The sequence below is a fragment of the Abramis brama genome, assembly GCF_963993115.1.
Source record: "Abramis brama genome assembly, chromosome: 3".
Lineage (NCBI taxonomy): Eukaryota > Metazoa > Chordata > Actinopteri > Cypriniformes > Leuciscidae > Abramis > Abramis brama.
Window position 1 is genome coordinate 33,018,426 of NC_139965.1, and position 20,036 is coordinate 33,038,461.

The window sequence follows — 20,036 nt, forward strand, 5'->3', positions numbered from 1 at the left end:
CGCAAAAATGAAAACTGCTGCTTCTGTGTAGATTGGAGAATCAAAGTGTATGCGCGTTGTGCACGCTATACATTATGGTCAAGCATGCGCCCTTAAAATAGCATAATGAACAACGCGCAACGCGCCACTGACTTTAGACTAGGTTTTTTCTGGCCAGTGGCGCAATTGTTTTATGGAACAGTAAAATAGCACCAGGGATTGTTTGCGCCGGAACACGCCTCCTTTTTTGCGCTGAACCGCCCAGGGAGCGCAAGTTCATTCCCTAGTTTAGCAACGTGCTTCTGTGGAGGGAAAAGCGCGCTTTGCGCGGGTGCAAAATAGGAATGAAACATGCGTCGGTGTACAAAGTCATTTGCGCTGGGTGCAAGATAGGGCCCTTAATATTAATACCCTCATGCCATAATTTAGGACTCAAAAACACAAATGTGTATGAAGAATTATATGTAAGCAAAGAGTCTTGATCAACTATAAAGGCACTTACTAAGCTGTGTTATTTTTGCAATACTTTCCTGTTTACCCAATTCACTGTTATTCCTTCATCTCTGTTGCAAATACACTAGTCTTCTGGAGTTCAAGAGGAAAATTAAAGAATTTATGTACAATATTGCTGTGTAGGTGGCCATCTTATAGGAATCAATCTTACTACACATGCCTCCCTGTACAAAGACGAAAATTAAAAGGATGTTGACTCTTGTCAAATTTTTGGTTTCCTTCATTGTGAAAAGATGAAAGTAGATAAACGCTAGATAGGACTAGCAGCATCTGCTGCCACCATTATATTAGGAAGCAAAGCATATTTTCAGAGATTGTTTAAAGGATTGTTTGTGTTGTCAAAAGGCTAAAATTTGTATTTCGGTGTAGGAGCGAGTCATACGGTGTCCATTCAGTTTAATCTCATTTAATCCCAATGTATTTAAAAGCTTTGGCAAAGGATAATGCAGGTTACCCTCACCCTCCCAATCAAACACCCCACACTCCTCTTACAGTATGAACTAAGAAATGATTACAGGGGGAAACAGAAAGACAGAGTGCTGCACAAAGACAGAGACAGATCCTCCACTTTGTACAATGCAGATGTGCAACCACAATACTTGAGGACAGTTGCACATATGCATGTTTAACTCTCTAAATGGGAGGGTGTTTCCACAAGGAGTCTTGTTGGGTTTAGCAAAGAAAATCTCTATAAAATGTGTCCCCAAAGTGTAGCCAAGTTAGAAATACACACTCACACACAGTGTGGGCAGGAACATTTCCTAACAACTGAAACCTGCAGTTCATTAGAACTGATAAATGTACCTCTTTATGCAACATGGACGTTTGTGCATTTGCACAGTGTCTTCTTTGAGAAACTATTTAAAAATATTTAGAAACCATATTAATGAATCATTGCTGTTATATTGCTAAGCTACAATATGATTCTCTTCACAGGTACAAGCAAAGCTATCTGAACAGACTTGAATGTATGTGTAAACAAAGCAACAGCACAGTTTTGCCTGATGTTTTTTTTTTTTTTTTTTGCCTAAATAATGCCACAGCAGCTCATCTTTCTTTAACAGTTAAATGAGGAAACAGAGGAAGGTCTTAAGCAGCAACATTTGCTGTTCCAAGTGTACGTGCATTCACATGTACGCATTATTCACACATCACACTGCTCAGTTTAAAATGGTATTTTATGTCTACAGTCATTATTTTGGTATGAACACTGTACGTTATGTTTGCTTTCTGAATACAATGATGTTTTCTACTGTTCTGCACCATCATAATTGAATCTATTCATTCCAATAAACCATTATTGCCTTTACAATATTAAATAAAACAGACGTGCTGATGCTGGGAAATGAGAGGTGCATTGAAAGATATAAGACCAGGGAACGCTTAATGATTGATTTTAAGTAGTCAACAATCCTAGATGACCGTAAAATGGAATGCAATCCACATCAACAGCTGAAAAACGGGTTCACTGTCCGGTTCAAAATTCCATCAGTCATGCACATCTGGGAAATAGAGGAGGGTAATCAATCCATGATGGAAAAGTTTGTCTGTCCAGCTCATGGATTTTTATATATCATGAGTCTGTTTGTCAATTTTTGACTTCAAGTGCTCTTTGTAAGCCAAAATGTCTCCATTCCATTTGGTGATGGTCTGCATCTCACAAACCCAAATTTCCTGAGCCACCTAGAATGAGATAGAAAACTCATCCATCACACAATCCAGATCACAGTCAAATATAAAAACAACATCCTAATTAGGCACACTAATAATCTAAGATATGATCCATTTACTGGCTTTGTAAAATAAGACATACCTGCTGAATAAGTCTGAAGTCGTGGCTAACCAGCATCATTCCTCCCTCAAACTCACTGATGGCCTCAGCCAGAGCATCAATTGTCTCAATGTCCAAATGATTAGTTGGCTCATCAAGAAACAGCATGTGGGGATTCTGCCATGCCAGCCAGGAAAAACACACCCGACACTTCTGGCCATCTGACAAGTTCCTGATGGGGCTGACCTGTATAGAAGGGATATGACAATTAAGTACAGTGTGCTGTATTGTTTGGCCTTCAAAATAATATAGTACTCATGTTAACACCCCTGCACATTAAACACAACCACACACATACCTGCTGCTTCCCTGTCAGGCCGTAACGTCCAATGATCTTCCTCATCTCCTCTTTCTCTTTGATTTCTGGGAAGCACTTCATCATGTACTCCAGAGGAGACAGGTCAAGCTCTAGCTGCTCAGTCAGATGCTGCAGGACAAAGACAATGCAAGAGCACTTACTGTACAAACAATTTCCAATACTTAAATGTATGCGCTTATTACTTCAAATTATGAAGAAACATAAATCATTTAACTATATTTAGCTTTCAGGGGGTGCATTACAGAAAGATCCTAACTTTAGAATCCTATCTTATCTGTCTGGTAACCATGGCAATTTCAGTTAGGACCTCATTTAGGACAAAAGCTATTACAAAATGACATTTCTTAAGTCCATAATCTTATCTTAACTACAGATAGGAAAAGAATGTTACAGAAGCATCCTAACGCCACAAAAAATCCTAAAAAACTGTCTTAACTTTAGGACAACCCCAATGGTGTCCTAACTTCATAATTATTTGAAAGCCAATTATTTGAAGGCCTGTCTGAGAATGGCGTCACATTTATTAATGATACAAGATGAAGAACAGCGATGTTTGATGGTGGAAAGACTTTGTGAACACCCAAATGATGTGCTGCATTTTGACGACAAAACTCTGACAAATAATTACAGACTCCTATGAAATAAAAAGATTAGGCTTTGCCTTTTCTACCAAGCTTATCAAAACTTCACTTAATGAAAAGCACCACTTATTTTTTTTCTCCATTCTCCAGTTTTTCCGTTTTACTTCACAGCAGCTGTTTGCGTGTCATTGGTTGCTTGTAAGATGCTTGATTTTGTAAGATAGGATAAGAATCAACTTAAAATTTACTTCTGTAATACAAATTTGTGAAAAATCCTAAATTAACTTGTCAGATCTTAACTTAAGACTAGAAAGTTTCTGTAATACGCCCCCAGAACTGTAACAAAGACATTTAATATGCATCTCTATCTATGCACAGTACATAGATATCGAAGACGTATAAATGTTATGAAACTGCCAAGAACAACACAAGTAGTAAGTCAACTAATCATACTCAGTATTTCTATGAAGACGATACCTGGTGATACCTGCCAATCTTGACATGTGAATGCTTTCTTATCATTCCGTCTGTGGGGAGAAGCTGCGAGAGATAAAAATACAAACCAATTAATGCTAATGACTTTTTAGAAGACGTTTAACTGTCAAATCAATCTCTTTTTCATAACTGACCTCTCCCATTAGTAGCTTGAGAAGTGTGGACTTCCCTGCCCCATTGGGACCCACAAGTGCAACTCGTGTGTCCAGGTCAATGCCAAACTCCAAGTTCTTATAAATAAAATGCTGTAAAAATAAAATAAAATTCAACGAAAACCATTTTTATGATATATTTGCGTGTGCCACTGTTTTTCAGTCCAAATGCCCATTTTCACCAAGAATAACTATAACAATAACTATAGTAGTGTCCACACCAACGCACAATTACATTCTGTTTATTATAAGTATGCTCTGCAGTTATGTTGTCTACTGCTTGAGCTCTTTAAAGTGGAGTGGATTCTGATTGGTAGTCAATGTTTTTATTGTTCATCAACTGGAAAAAACTTGTTCTGAAAATGATTCCAGTAATATTGTTCCTTTGTGGCTTTATTGTTATGGCTTTTAGCTTACTAAAACTTTAGAACATAATACGGCATATGACAGCTTACAGTATGAGTGCTGAAACTAAAATATCCCAAACAGACAATACTGTGTAAATGATCAAGCAACAGGCTGTTGACTCACTGTGTCATTGGAGTATCTGAAGCTGACATTCTGCACCATGATGACAGGAGGCGGGATCTTCCCACAAGGGGGAAAATAAAACGACAAGGTCTGAAGGATAAAGGTGTGGTTAAAACTCTGATAAACACCTGACAATTTCATCTTTAAAAGCAAACTCAGTGCCTTCTAAAGCCCAAAGCTTAAGCTGTGTTTATAGTCACCACAGCAAATGTCGGCTTAGTAAACTGTTAAAAGAAATTTCAGAATCCATTTTTAATCAATTGCTTTTACCAAACCTGTACCGAAGTGACAAAAAAATAAATCATGTCCGTGTTTTTTCTCTAAATGCTTCTCACTTTTCACTTTTTTTGTCTTAGCCATTGCATTGGTCAGTTGAACAAAGTGACCATTTCTAAACTGATGCTTTATGCTGATCACAGGTGTTGGGCAAGAGAAAATGGCATGCAAGAACTCTAAATGCTACAGTGTGTTAGTGTTGATGTGTATTTGTCTGTGTGACAAACCTTATCATTCACGACACGAGCTGTTAGGCCAGAGGCCACCATTTTCTGCAGTGTTTTTTCTTTGCTTTGAGCCTGGCGAGCTAGCTTTGCAGAGCCGTGACCAAAACGGGCGATATAGTTCTACAAGAGATGAAGGGAATAAGTTTGACATTATTTTTGCAATGGCATACCTCTGGTGAATATTTTCTGTGGCAACAGTGCAATAAAAGAATGATGAAATAAGAGAAAGTGTAATTCAAACAGAGCAATAAGGCCACAAGGCTGCACGTTTCACCTTCATGTGAGCTATCTGGTCCTGCTCCCAGTTGTACCGCTTCATCTGGTTTTCTTCCAGTTCCTCCCTGGTCTTCACATACTGGTCATAGTTACCCTAAAATTGCATAGATAACAGACTTTACCGCTCTCATACTGTACCTTTGTTACTGTTAATATATGTGATAAGTGTGCCAATAAACCAGACAGTTCATAATTAGCAACAGTAATAAAAGCATCAGATTTCAGGCCTTTTAAGGCTTGACAAGTACATAAGCCAGCAAGTCATTTTGCGTTTAAAAGACGTATAATAGCCGTCCAAACACAGCCCTGATGTTATTTTATAACCAAATTCAAGGTTATTTTGTCTAGAAGTGGGTTACTCATAGTCGGACTATAGTTAACCGAAACGGTGAAATGACAGCTATTGCTTGCTGGGTAGCAATACAGATTTTGGAAAACAAAGCTTTTACATCCAACCTCCTAAACACTGATGGAGCTTCATTCAATAATATCTGAATGGACTGCATATTTTCAAAAAAGGTGTGACATTACATTACATTAAAAAATGTTTATTCTGTCATCATTTTCATTAATGCCCTCATGCTGTTCCAAACCTGTATGAGTTTCATTCTTCTGTAGAACTTAGAAGATATTTCTATTTTCATTGTACTGACAAAAACATTAAGACATTTCTCAAAATACCTTCTTTTATGTTTCACAGAAAAAAAAGGAAGTCATACAGTTTAGAGTGAGGATGAGTAACTCATGAGTTTTGAATTTTTGGATGATCCATCTCTTTAAATGCATTCAATAGATTCTCATATATTAAACTGTAGACAAAAAAAAAATCGCGACCAAAACAGCACTCACAGTGTAGTACTTGAGCTTCCTCTGGTGGAGATGAATGATGTTCGTGCACACGCCATTGAGAAAGTCTTGAGAGTGTGAGATGAGTACAAGGATGCGCTTAAAACTGAAAAAATAAAGCTGTTAGACATCATAAGAAAAACATATTCTTTTTGAAAGAACTTTGTTTCAAAAATATCCCCTGGTGTGCCTTAAGCTACAATTCTTAGGCATTTGTCTTAGATGAAACTTTTTGACATTTAATTTTTTTCTTTTAATCAGTTTCTGTGCAAATTACCATCTCGTTATTGGCACACTAGAAAATCCAATGAACAGTGCTCACGACTTAAGTTCTTCTTCCAGCCATACACAGGCATCCAGATCCAGGTGGTTAGTAGGTTCATCTAACAACAGCATGAAGGGCTTTATGAACAGGGCTCTGAAAGAGGGAAATTAGAAAAAGGGAGATTAAAGAATGCAGGAAATGTATTAATATTAGTGTATGTATTAAATTGGTAAACTATAATTTGACCAGAGATTTTGGTCCACTCATTAAGTGAAGATGACAAATCAAATCCACGAAATTAGCTTCATTACAGTGAAAATATAATACTACGTATAAAATTAATTAGGAACATGTTAATGTTTGAATATGTTTTTATAAAGTTAGAAACCAACTGCATTTTGCAGTTATATAAAGAAAATTTCATTCTGACATTGAAGAAACATTTAAATGCCATTTTCATACCTGGCAAGGGACACACGCATCCTCCAGCCTCCACTGAAATCTTTCAGTTTTTTTCGCTGCATAGCAGGGGTAAAACCCAGTCCAAAGAGGATTCGTGATGCTCGAACTTCAGCTTTGTCTGCATCCAACTCCTCCAAACGCTCATAGATCTCCATCAGCTTCTCACACTCTGCTGTAGTGAATAGAAGAGCAGAGAAAATGGGTATACCTTTTTGTGTGTATAACCACAGGAATAGCATTTATATATATATATATATATATATATATATATATATATATATATATATATATATATATACAGTGAGGAAAATAAGTATTTGAACACCCTGCTATTTTGCAAGTTCTCCCACTTAGAAATCATGGAGGGGTCTGAAATTGTCATCGTAGGTGCATGTCCACTGTGAGAGACATAATCTAAAAAAAAAAAATCCAGAAATCACAATGTATGATTTTTTAACTATTTATTTGTATGATACAGCTGCAAATAAGTATTTGAACACCTGAGAAAATCAATGTTAATATTTGGTACAGTAGCCTTTGTTTGCAATTACAGAGGTCAAACGTTTCCTGTAGTTTTTCACCAGGTTTGCACACACTGCAGGAGGGATTTTGGCCCACTCCTCCACACAGATCTTCTCTAGATCAGTCAGGTTTCTGGGCTGTCGCTGAGAAACACGGAGTTTGAGCTCTCTCCAAAGATTCTCTATTGGGTTTAGGTCTGGAGACTGGCTAGGCCACGCCAGAACCTTGATATGCTTCTTACAGAGCCACTCCTTGGTTATCCTGGCTGTGTGCTTCGGGTCATTGTCATGTTGGAAGACCCAGCCTCGACCCATCTTCAATGCTCTAACTGAGGGAAGGAGGTTGTTCCCCAAAATCTCACAATACATGGCCCCGGTCATCCTCTCCTTAATACAGTGCAGTCGCCCTGTCCCATGTGCAGAAAAACACCCCCAAAGCATGATGCTACCACCCCCATGCTTCACAGTAGGGATGGTGTTCTTGGGATGGTACTCATCATTCTTCTTCCTCCAAACACGTTTAGTGGAATTATGACCAAAAAGTTCTATTTTGGTCTCATCTGACCACATGACTTTCTCCCATGACTCCTCTGGATCATCCAAATGGTCATTGGCAAACTTAAGACGGGCCTTGACATGTGCTTCAGACTTGTTTCAGACCCCTCCATGATTTCCAAGTGGGAGAACTTGCAAAATAGCAGGGTGTTCAAATACTTATTTTCCTCACTGTATATATATATATATATATATACACATATATATATATATATATATATATATATACACACTATATATATATACACTATATATATATATATACACTATATATATATACACTATATACACTATATACACTATATATATATATATATATATATATATATATATATATATATATATATATATACACTATATATATATATATATATATATATATATATATATATATATATATATATATATATATATATATATACATACTATACACTATATATATATATATATATGCTATTCCTGTGGGTATACACACAAAAAGGTATACTCGTAACAGGACAATTGCATATCTTCCACTATATATATTTTTTTGTGTGTGTAGAACACTTCTTTATCGTAATCAAACACACTTGAAACTTGTTTATTAAGAAAATGGTTTATAAAGAAAAACACCACACTTAAAGTTAAGCATTTATTAAAATGCACACTGATAAAAATAGAGAAGAAACATGTATTAGAAAGAGCTTTGCTGGAGAAAGAAAAATGCAAGCATTACCGTCGGATGTGTTGCGGACAAGGCGCAGAATGCAACAAAGAAGAAAAGTCAGAAGAAAGAGGACAAAGAGGCGAAAGGCTTTATATAGACAGGTCTGAAAGGAATTCACAGAACTCATGACACCTCAAGACTTCGGATTGGATAACTTGTCTGTAAGAGACTGATAATTCATGAGGGGATTTCCAAAGATGAAGTCCTCAAGAATTCAGATGGTCTATAAAAGGCTGAAAGGAGAAGATGAAGGCAGACGCTGTTCTTAGGAATGGCCTCTCCTTCTAAAGGATGCTAGATGCCATGCCATCGATGCCTGACAGACAACGCTTGTAAACGATTTACTTTGATGTCGTTTTGTCTTGGGTTTTTTTTATTAGTACTTTATATGTAAACTAATTAACCTGTAAATAATACAATTATATTTATTTAATTGAAACCAAGAAGCTCGTCTGCCAAAAGTCTTTGATTTCTAAAAAAAAAAGTGAGCTGAACAGACCACAAAGAAGTCATCTGACCGATGGAATTTAAGTATGACAATTCAGATGCTTATGATTTGGGAAAGATTTGACTTACTGTAATGCAGTCCACTGGAGGTAAGTGAAGATGAAAACCCAAGTACAGTTTATTTACAAAAACGTGATCAAACAAAACAAAAGCACGGCGTGGCATGAAACTCAAAGCAAGAAACATGAGGACAAGGACTATACAAGGGCTAATGACAAGACAAGGGACACCTGTGAACAATGAAACAATGAACCAATGACATGACAACACAGAACACATGGCTGGATCACATGACTAGAACAGGGGATCACATGATCACATGATAGAAACAAAACCAAATCGTGATTATATCTCTCCCTCTAGGGGCGGCTCCCGACGCCCAACATGAAACAAAACATGATAAAGTCCAGGAGGGCAGTCTTGGGGGAGGGATGGCGGGCCAGTCCCGTGCAGGGGAACAGGGCTAGAACCGTGGCATGGCGCGCCTGGGTCGTGGAGCGCAGAAAGCCAGGGCGGAGCCGGCAGTACAGGGGGCCAGGTCGGCATGGCCCCATGGCCTTAATCAGGTACCTACTGCCCGCCCCCCAAAATTTTCTTGGGATGAGACTCTGGTGTGGAGGCAGCCATCTTGGGACGAGACCCTGGAACGACAGCGGCCATCTTGGAAGAGGGCTCATGGGCTGGAGCCGATGTGTGTGCTGCCCACACACTCAAAATAGCAGTGGCAACTATGATGAATGCTGTTTCTTCCGGAGCTGACTCAGGCGCGGCGGCCCTCTTGTCCAAAGACACAGACACGGCTGGCATGGCGTGAAGAGGCTCAGGCTCGGCAGGTACTGTGGGGTTGCGGGGCTCCTCATCCACAAAACCAACAGTAAAGGTTGAGCCACTCAAAAAAAGAGCATAGTCCATGTATTGGGCCAGGGAAAAGTGAATTTTCCCCCCAGGCAAACAAGACCGGATAGGTTCTTTGAGACCCACTCTAAAAATGTCCTTGAGCGCAACGTCATTAAAATCAACCAAGCAACATAGTCCTCCAGGGGACGATTCCCCTAGCGTAAACATTGGAGGGCAACTGCTGGGTTCATTGTTGTCTGGTCAAGTATTCTTTAATGTAGTCCACTGGAGGCAAGTGTAGATGAGAACCCGAGTGTAGTTTATTTACAAAAACGTGATCAAACAAAAGCGTGGCGTGAAACGTGAACTGTACCAACAACAGTTACAGTGAAACAATACTTAACCAGGAACAAGGCAAACATGAGGGTTTAAATACAGAAGGACTAATGACAAGACAAGGGACATCTGTGAACAATAAAACAATGAACCAATGACAACACAGAACAAATGGCTGGATCACATGACTAGAACAGGGGATCACGTGACAGACATGAAACAAAACCAAACCATGACACTTACTTTACCTAACCTGAGAATAATCAAAATAAGGTTAAATGTGTCTAGAAATACGCACCATAAAACAAATTATATATATATAATTTGTTTTATGGTGCGTATTTCTAGACACATTTAACCTTATTTTGATTATGATAAGAGTTGAATGGCCAGGTGTATTTACTTATAATGTATTAGCGTATATCACGCATATAATGTATAGCAAAAACCTGATGCATGTGGGTGTATGATGCAATGTGGATGAATTAATGAAACGTGCATAACTCACAGTCCTCATGAGCCAGTCGCTCAGCCTCCTTTTCTAGCTTTATCCTCTCTTCATCAACCTCCATAACACACTGCAGTGCTGTCTTCTCACTAGGGGCCATCTCACGCGTCAAGTGGTAGATGTCTATGTGTTCTGGGATGGGAACTTCTCGGTGGCCAATAGCAGACAGGAGCATGGACTTGCCTACAAAGAGCGTTCAAGAATAATCCCATTCATAGATGCCCCTAGCCTTTATTATATATGCTTACGAGAATGTCTTGTTAATTAATAGGTTACTGTAAATTATCATGGTAGCTATGGTACAAACAAAGTCATACAAAATTTTACACACAGGTCTGTCCATGTACAATGTAGGGATAAACCGATCCTGAATTTTCATTGCAGATTCCAATATTTTTATAAGCAAACTGGCCAATTTTTTTTTCTTTAAGTTCTTCAAATTTATTTGTTGTTTATTTGCTCTATAACAGGCCAAACTGGCCTTAAACAAAAAATCTATGTAGTCATTTGAAATTAGAGGGAACCACTGAATTTAATCATTACCCAAACAAAGATGCTACACACATGTAGCATTCGCAGTTGTTTTTTATTTAAATTATATTGCATAATTTCAAGATTTAAAACAAAACAGAATGGTCTGACTTTAGATTTGTGAAACTATGCTACACAGAACACCTGCACAAGACAAAAACAGCAGACGGACTGAAAGAAAATGCAAATTCACTCTCTGCCAGTAGATGATGCTTATGGAACAGCAGCAGTTTCTTTGGGTACCGCTGTACAACAAGCAGCACTGGCTTATAGGCATTATATGCAGGTAAGAGGAAAAGATAATGCCATCAAAACTTTTCTGAAGACAGTCAGTTCCCTTTAGAGATATATTCATATAAACCCCCATACCCGATTCAATATTTATATAGTTTTTTTCTATATTTCAAGCATTTTTGTGCCTGGTACAGTGTTTGCTCTGCTGGCGCACGTGTTCTCTTTTTTTGAATCCGTCTTCAGTGTGTTCCATCTCTAGCCTGTGTTAACGTCCTATTTACAGATTTTGTGATATTTCCACACTAATCACATTTTAGGAAATTACTGCAATGCAGTCTGTGTGGAAATAGAGATCTTTTCAATAGAAAGTCCGTAAGAGAGCTAAAATAAAACGAAAACCTGTGTGTTCGGATCAAAAACCGTCCGGTTCCGATTTCTGGCCGATCAACCAGTGCATCTCTAGTACAAATCTTGAGAAGCAATGGAAGTATCAGCCCCAATGTAACTTAACTTTCATACCTGTGCCATTGAGGCCAATGAGACCATAGCGCCGGCCGGAGTTGAGCTCCAGGCTTGTGTCGCTCAGTAACTCTTGGCCATGAAAGGTGAGCGACAGACTGCTGATGTGAACATCAGTGCTGTTGGGGTGGGAGGCCAAGACGCCGGTCACTGCCCGTGCCTCCATCTTACGCATCTCAAACTCATCCAGCTCCTTAGCCAGAGTGGCAACATCTACAGAAAAAATTATTGTACTTAAATCATGCACAGCTGGTATTCAGTAAAATGTCAAGTAAATTATGTTATAACAATAGCTATGTTTGTGTGTAAATTGAGTCTGACTCTGCCAAGGGCCTTATATGAGCGTGAACTGTCAAAAATGTTGGAAGTGCACAGTGTGGGTGAATAATCCCTTGTCTAAATGTCTCTTTCTCTCTTCTAACTTCAGCCAGCATTTTAATAAACACACCTCCATTTGCCTCCCCATTAGTTACTGCACAATTCTCTTGGCCATCCGGAAGCTCTCCTTCTCCGTTCACCTCATCATGCTTTTTCGAACGCTGTCGAGCTTTGGCAGCCTCCTTCTTCTTAGCAGCCTTCTTCTTAGCAAGATCTGATGGCATGGCTGCGGAGTAAGTACAATAACCTGTGAGTTTTAAAATTTCAAATTATTCTAACTTTAGAATATTTTCATACTCACATGAGCTCTTATATAAATTACCGTCCTTCTACACACATAAATACATATCAATAGGTTGACCTCACCTGATTGAAAGTAAATCAACAGCAATGACCCTGGCAGTGGTTTGTGAATTCATATAAAGCAGGTTATAAGGCTTTTCACTACTCTGTGTATTGCATTAATCAGACAAGTGCTGTTCATTTAAAAAGAAAAACGAACGTGGCTGCTGTTTTTGGGTTCAGTTCATCATACAGTTTCCAATGGCTTGGGTAATCTTCTTTAGTTAATGAACAGCTCAGCCAGTGAGAGGCTGATCTGATCTTAAACTGTGGCAGTTTATGAAAATGAATCATGTTCATGTGAGCGAGCGAGGTGAGTGGAAGCTTAACTTTACATGTCACAACCGCTATTCATCCAAGACATGATTGGCTAACTACTATAAAAATAAATGTAAAAACGTGTAACGTTACGAACAACGCTTTTTTACAAAACATGAAGAAATGTATGCATTATACAGTGACTTAAAATCCCCACAAAACCCTATTCATTCACACACACACACACACACACACACATATATATATATAATAACGTTACACTCGCTCGTTTTCTCTCTACTCGGTCTTCTCCGAACTCACCGCATTAACCCTATAACTGCCGGTGCAAAATAAAACAGCAATTTCACAACTATAATTAAAGAGTCTGTGCGCTATTAAAAGCGTATTAAGAGGTGGATTCATTCAAGGTATGACACCACTGAAGGCCTTGGTGTGAAATGCACCGCCCACCATATATACATATCGTGACAGAACACCGGCATAGGGCCTTGTTAGCCAACTAAGTTAGCGCTTTAGTGACATCTGTATTTGAGAGTTGAGGAGTTCACAATATAAAAAATATACACGTACAGTTGTGTATGGCTTAATTTGTATCAAAAGTTAGGCATCGGTGACATACTGAAATGAGAGCAATTCGCGTTCAAGACCCGAATACAGCTCAGCTCAAATACAAACAGTACAAGCTAGATATTACCTCATTTACAGTATATTTATGTCTCATACACGTAATGATAGATTCAAGAAAATACTGGCAAGCTGAAACAAAGTAAAATGGGTGTTTAATAGACGTACCTTCCCGAGAGGAGCTAAGCGCAGTTCCCTGAGACGCGCACTGGCAGCCGCGGCTCGCGCACTCACTCAGAGGCGCGCGCTGACCGTATTTGGTGAAGAAGAGCAGAATCAGATCACCGCCTGCTGGAGAGCCGAGCCGAGCCGAGCCGAGCCGAACCACGCTTCACCACGCTGACGAATATGCTGTAACTGCGTAGTAATATAACGTGTACACTGAATTGTATTGAAAACAAAAATCAATATTTTAATCTTAATTCACAAATATGCAATATCACTTTATATATAATTTATATGCAATATCACTTTTTATATATCTGGGACCCAGGAATAGACTTTTATCCATTGTAGTGGACATTATATTTGAGTGAATTTCTCTGACACCATACATGTCACAGTTTTAAGCCTGTATGTCTTGTAAAGAGCACATTCAGGGCTTTTCAGAGATACTGGTCTTTAAAAAGAAAGATATTGGTCTTTAAAAAGGACTGACATTAATGATAAATGTAGCACTCTTATGGAAATATGATAATTAGTAATTATCGTTTAAATCTGACACATTTTCTAATTGTTTGTCATAGCCTAAATCAACATCCCAGGAAATGTTATGGGGTTTCTAATCAAAATATGACTTTCTGTTACAAAACAGGGCATTGATTTCATACATGTCCACTGTAGAAGACACCAGGACTTAATGTTTATCAGGCATTTTGGGAGACACAACAAGTGTATAGGGAAAGAAAGTATATAGCTATCAATATACCTACATATGAGATATTATTATGAAAATGTTGCCAATTATTACTCCCATTATGTCACTTCTTTTTCATGACATGTTGCCCCAAGAACACATTAATATGCAAATTAGATACAGTGTAAGGATACATTATAAATAAAATATATTTTTTCAACCCCTGTTAGAAACTTGGAGCATAAGAAACAAAAGGGGGGAAACAATGTAATGTTTTTTCTTTTCTTTTTTCTTCTTCTTGGTCTTAGGAGGATATCAGTTTTGTTCAAACTGAACAATACGCAGTATACAAGTAAAATAAATAGTGATAGTTCTTCTCCCCCTCTTGATCTACCCATTTGCCTCATCTTTTGGTTTCCTGTCGGTCGGTTTCGGTGTTGGTATTCCATTCATCCATTCAACAGTGCTTTGCTCAGGGTAAGGTAAGGAAAGGTAACTGTTGATCTGGGAGAAATTTAAGGCTTTAACCCTGCCACTCCCGCACACCGGTGCGTAACCTCATAGGCCTACTATGAGAAAGGCTTTTACGGCCTCGTTTGCACAACAGTGCATTATTTGTTACAAAAGTTTTTTTTACAGTATGTTCCATTCTACTGTCTGGAGCCTATATTAAAACTTATACTACAGGGCCGTTGAATGCTTGAATCTGATTGGTTGACGAACGTTCTAAGGTGTGCATTATTTTCAGGGAAACGCACAGCTAAAGTAGTTCCAGGCAGGTCTTGACCGCATTACAGTTCCATATCACTTCGCGTAGTCAACTGTAATAACGGAAAATAGGATACAATTCATAACAAGAAAAAACATTTAGCCCCATGCGCTTGATCTGCAATTTTCAATGTCTAGCTTCACAATCAATGGAAACATGCAGTTTAATTTTAATAAATAAAGTATATAGTCCTATATAATCAATAGAAAATTAAACTGAATATAGGCTAAATAAATGGATAGTCCTGCAGCACGGATTTTTATTGCAGATAATTTAACAAATAAATAATTATTGATTGGCCTACTTGTTAAAAGGGCTTTGTGTTTCATTTATTTGGCTAGTCTACTGTCATCTGTCAATAATAGAAACAAAAGAATGAACGAATTAATTAAAACGAATTGAATTAATAAATAAATAATAATATTGACGCACATGCTTTTCTGTCTCATTATTGCACATCTCTCTCTAATAACTGCATTAACAACTGCATAAAGCCGGGGACACACTTTAAGGCCGGTTATGAATGTTATTTGATTCTTATGACTGATCATGTCCAAACGCGTGTTCAGCGCATTCAGTCTGTGTTCAAAGTCGGTGTTTAAAATATGCTGCGATGAAAACAGTCAGAGCATGTGTCAGCTAGTCGTCCCCAGCATTAGTCTGCTATCAGTGGCTCAAACCTCCGTTACTAACTCTAAAATGACGTTTTGGAATTAGCAACGGAGGCATGGGATTAGATGCGTAAGAAATTAGGCCTACATACAAGAGCGTTTTAATGACAAAAACTTTACAAACGTCTTGAAATACATAATCTGAACAATGTTTCGAGGTGTGGTAACTGTAGTATAAGCGGAATAATTGACTTCAGGCCGTTGAATTATTAGAAAAATAATGCACACCCGAGGTGAACGGCCACTCCGCTTCGCGTCGTGACCGCATTACCACCTCGGGTGTGCATTATTTTTCTAATAATTCAACGGCCTGTCGTCAATTATTCCTTACATGTAACTTAATAAATAACTTTGCCTGCTTTAAAGGCTTTGAGAGATTTCCTTTTATCACTGATGATGTTTAAAGCTAAAGTGATTAACTTTCGTTAGGCTATCTAAACGTTCAGGTTAAATCCTACGTTTTCCAAGAAACACCTTTACCTTTAAAGAATAAGAGGTTAAAGAATAACAACAACTTTAATGGAGTCAGATAAATATTTGAATTATACGTCATCCTTCAACTGCCTTTTTTCCGATTATTGGTTCAAAATAGCAGCGTAAGCTTCCAGCCTTACAACAAGTAAAATAAATAGTGATAAATGTTTTGTGTTTTGTTTTTAATTAAAAAGAGTTTCAAGTGGAAAGTTTCAAGTTTCAGGGAAGAACAATACATTTAAAGAGATAGTTCAAATAAATAGTCTGTCATCATTAACTCACTGGACCCAGTGACCCTCTTTGGTGCCCCTGCTGACACCTAGAGTAGCCTAAAGCTCAACTTCCATTGGAATTAATTGAAAACACTCGCTCTGCCCCGTGCCAGTGGACGTGCTAGTGTATGGGCGTTGAAATGAAACGCGCGTGCTCACGCAGTAGCTAGATCGCGCGTCCATAAAAAATAAATAAAATAAAATAAAATAAATAATAATAGTAATAATAATATTATAATATATATATATACAGTGAGGAAAAGTAGGTAATTATGAGGAATTCATGTTTAGTTATGCTGATGTTGCAGTGAGGAAAATAAGTATTTGAACACCCTGCTATTTTGCAAGTTCTCCCACTTGGAAATCATGGAGGGGTCTGAAATTGTCATCGTAGGTGCATGTCCACTGTGAGAGACATAATCTAAAAAAAAAAAAATCCAGAAATCACAATGTATGATTTTTTAACTATTTATTTGTATGATACAGCTGAAAATAAGTATTTGAACACCTGTCTATCAGCTAGAATTCTGACCCTCAAAGACCTGTTAGTCTGCCTTTAAAATGTCCACCTCCACTCCATTTATTATCCTAAATTAGATGCACCTGTTTGAGGTCGTTAGCTGCATAAAGACACCTGTCCACCCCATACAATCAGTAAGAATCCAACTACTAACATGGCCAAGACCAAAGAGCTGTCCAAAGACACTAGAGACAAAATTGTACACCTCCACAAGGCTGGAAAGGGCTACGGGGAAATTGCCATGCAGCTTGGTGAAAAAAGGTCCACTGTTGGAGCAATCATTAGAAAATGGAAGAAGCTAAACATGACTGTCAATCTCCCTCGGACTGGGGCTCCATGCAAGATCTCACCTCGTGGGGTCTCAATGATCCTAAGAAAGGTGAGAAATCAGCCCAGAACTACACGGGAGGAGCTGGTCAATGACCTGAAAAGAGCTGGGACCACCGTTTCCAAGGTTACTGTTGGTAATACACTAATGGCGCTTTTCCATTACCAGTACCAGCTCAACTCGACTCGACTCGACTCGCCTCGGCTCAGCTCGCTTTTCGCTCCGTTTTCCATTGCAGATAGTACCTCCACAATAGTACCTGGTCGTCATAGCGACGCCACAGGAAACTGCCGTGACTTAATCTTTTACGCGAGACACACCCGCTACCCACACACACAGGACAATGGAGGAAATCGAGTGTATGCTGTTTTTGGATGTTTTTATTTTTGTTTTTGCTGTTTTTTTATTCAGGATACTCCGTCTGGCGCGTGCAATGATGACGCAGTGAATAGTGACGATTCTCTCTGACCAATCAGCAATCTGTCGTGTTTTCACGTCACATTTTAGTATCGCCTCAGCTCGTCTCAGCCCGCTTAGAACCTCGCCGGAGGTGGTACGATAAAAAGTACCTGGAAGCAGGTACAGGTACAACTTTTACACAGTGGAAAACCAAACAGAGCCGAGCCGAGTCGAGCCGAGGCGAGCTGGTACTGTGTAGTGGAAAAGCGCCATAAGACGTCATGGTTTGAAATCATGCATGGCACGGAAGGTTCCCCTGCTTAAACCAGCACATGTCAAGGCCCGTCTTAAGTTTGCCAATGACCATTTGGATGATCCAGAGGAGTCATGGGAGAAAGTCATGTGGTCAGATGAGACCAAAATAGAACTTTTTGGTCATAATTTCACTAAACGTGTTTGGAGGAAGAAGAATGATGAGTACCGTCCCAAGAACACCATCCCTACTGTGAAGCATGGGGGTGGTAGCATCATGCTTTGGGGGTGTTTTTCTGCACATGGGACAGGGCGACTGCACTGTATTAAGGAGAGGATGACCGGGGCCATGTATTGCGAGATTTTGGGGAACAACCTCCTTCCCTCAGTTAGAGCATTGAAGATGGGTCGAGGCTGGGTCTTCCAACATGACAATGACCCGAAGCACACAGCCAGGATAACCAAGGAGTGGCTCTGTAAGAAGCATATCAAGGTTCTGGCGTGGCCTAGCCAGTCTCCAGACCTAAACCCAATAGAGAATCTTTGGAGGGAGCTCAAACTCCGTGTTTCTCAGCGACAGCCCAGAAACCTGACTGATCTAGAGAAGATCTGTGTGGAGGAGTGGGCCAAAATCCCTCCTGCAGTGTGTGCAAACCTGGTGAAAAACTACAGGAAACGTTTGACCTCTGTAATTGCAAACAAAGGCTACTGTACCAAATATTAACATTGATTTTCTCAGGTGTTCAAATACTTATTTGCAGCTGTATCATACAAATAAATAGTTAAAAAATCATACATTGTGATTTCTGGATTTTTTTTTAAAGATTATGTCTCTCACAGTGGACATGCACCTACGATGACAATTTCAGACCCCTCCATGATTTCTAAGTGGGAGAACTTGCAAAATAGCAGGGTGTTCAAATACTTATTTTCCTCACTGTATATATATATTATATATATATATATATATATATATATATAAGACCAGTAATGAAGATAATAAACTTTCAACCAAACATTCAAGGAATTTAGAACGTTCTGATGAAAGGGTATGTAGGCCTAGGCAAGAAATACGTTTGAGAATTAATCGCTTGTTTTAAAAGAGAAACAATTTGCGTAGTGCCCCCCTGCCCTGGACGTGGTCCCCATGGGCACTTGCCCAATTGCCCATGGTTAATCCGCCTATGAACCTAACCCTCATACAGGTTACCTTTCTTACTTTTGTGAAACAAATTTAGATAAGTCAGAATGAGCACTCACTTTAATTGCATATTTTTCTATAGGCTAGGCTATAATGAAAATTAATGGTGACCAGGACTGTCATATGCCTGAAAATCATTCTTTTGCGTTTCACAGAAGAAAGAAAGTCATAAACAGATTTGGAACGACATTAGGGTGAGTAAATGATAACCGAATCAAAACTATAACTTTGGTGGATGTGTATTGGAACTATAGCATGGCATTGAGTAGGCAAAAAGTAGATTACTATACTATTTTCAATTTCATTTACACATTCAAAGTGAAAAGATATTTTGCATTTCATTTTCCCATACTGAGCTAACAAGTCAATCAAATTGTTTTATTGCACACTTCATCTTTGTAGGATACCTCTCATTATTCCCCACATCAAAGTCTTTGACATAAAGCAATTAATTGTAGCCTAATTATAACGGTTGCAAACAGCAGATGAACTTGATTAAAATATAAACAGAGTCTTTAAGCAATAGCCTACACTATTGTCAAATTAGAGGTCAGGTAACATGAATCTCCTTCAGATTTCCTCATTTCAAAAATTAAGAATTTCTATTCGTTAGGCTACTTATAGTTACAATTAAATGTTACATTTTTAAATATAGGCTATACTT

The 20,036-nt window shown here is 38.6% G+C and overlaps 1 protein-coding gene across 1 annotated transcript; it reads right to left on the reverse strand.

Annotated features, from left to right (window-relative positions):
• Positions 1-1,652: 1,652 nt before the first annotated feature.
• abcf2b (ATP-binding cassette, sub-family F (GCN20), member 2b) lies at positions 1,653-13,879 on the reverse strand. The gene is made up of 15 exons (XM_084110357.1): positions 13,799-13,879; positions 12,456-12,611; positions 12,008-12,220; positions 10,724-10,906; positions 6,754-6,925; positions 6,349-6,444; positions 6,030-6,132; positions 5,179-5,274; positions 4,905-5,024; positions 4,402-4,491; positions 3,853-3,963; positions 3,701-3,763; positions 2,622-2,750; positions 2,306-2,509; positions 1,653-2,175 (listed from the first exon to the last, which is right to left on the reverse strand). Exons 2-15 carry the CDS (start codon positions 12,607-12,609, stop codon positions 2,059-2,061), a joined length of 1,851 nt encoding a protein of 616 aa, XP_083966483.1. The 5' UTR covers positions 12,610-12,611; positions 13,799-13,879; the 3' UTR covers positions 1,653-2,058.
• Positions 13,880-20,036: the final 6,157 nt, after the last annotated feature.

What these genes read in the sequence shown, in the direction of transcription:
- abcf2b (XM_084110357.1), bottom strand. Translation starts at nt 12,609, where the DNA reads ATGCCATCAGATCTTGCTAAGAAGAAGGCTGCTAAGAAGAAGGAGGCT. An exon ending in CTGGAAGAAGAACTTAAGTC is followed by an intron (nt 6,133 to 6,348) that starts GTGAGCACTGTT and finishes TTATTTTTTCAG; the next exon opens with TTTTAAGCGCATCCTTGTAC. An exon ending in ACTTCAGACTTATTCAGCAG is followed by an intron (nt 2,176 to 2,305) that starts GTATGTCTTATT and finishes ATCTCATTCTAG; the next exon opens with GTGGCTCAGGAAATTTGGGT.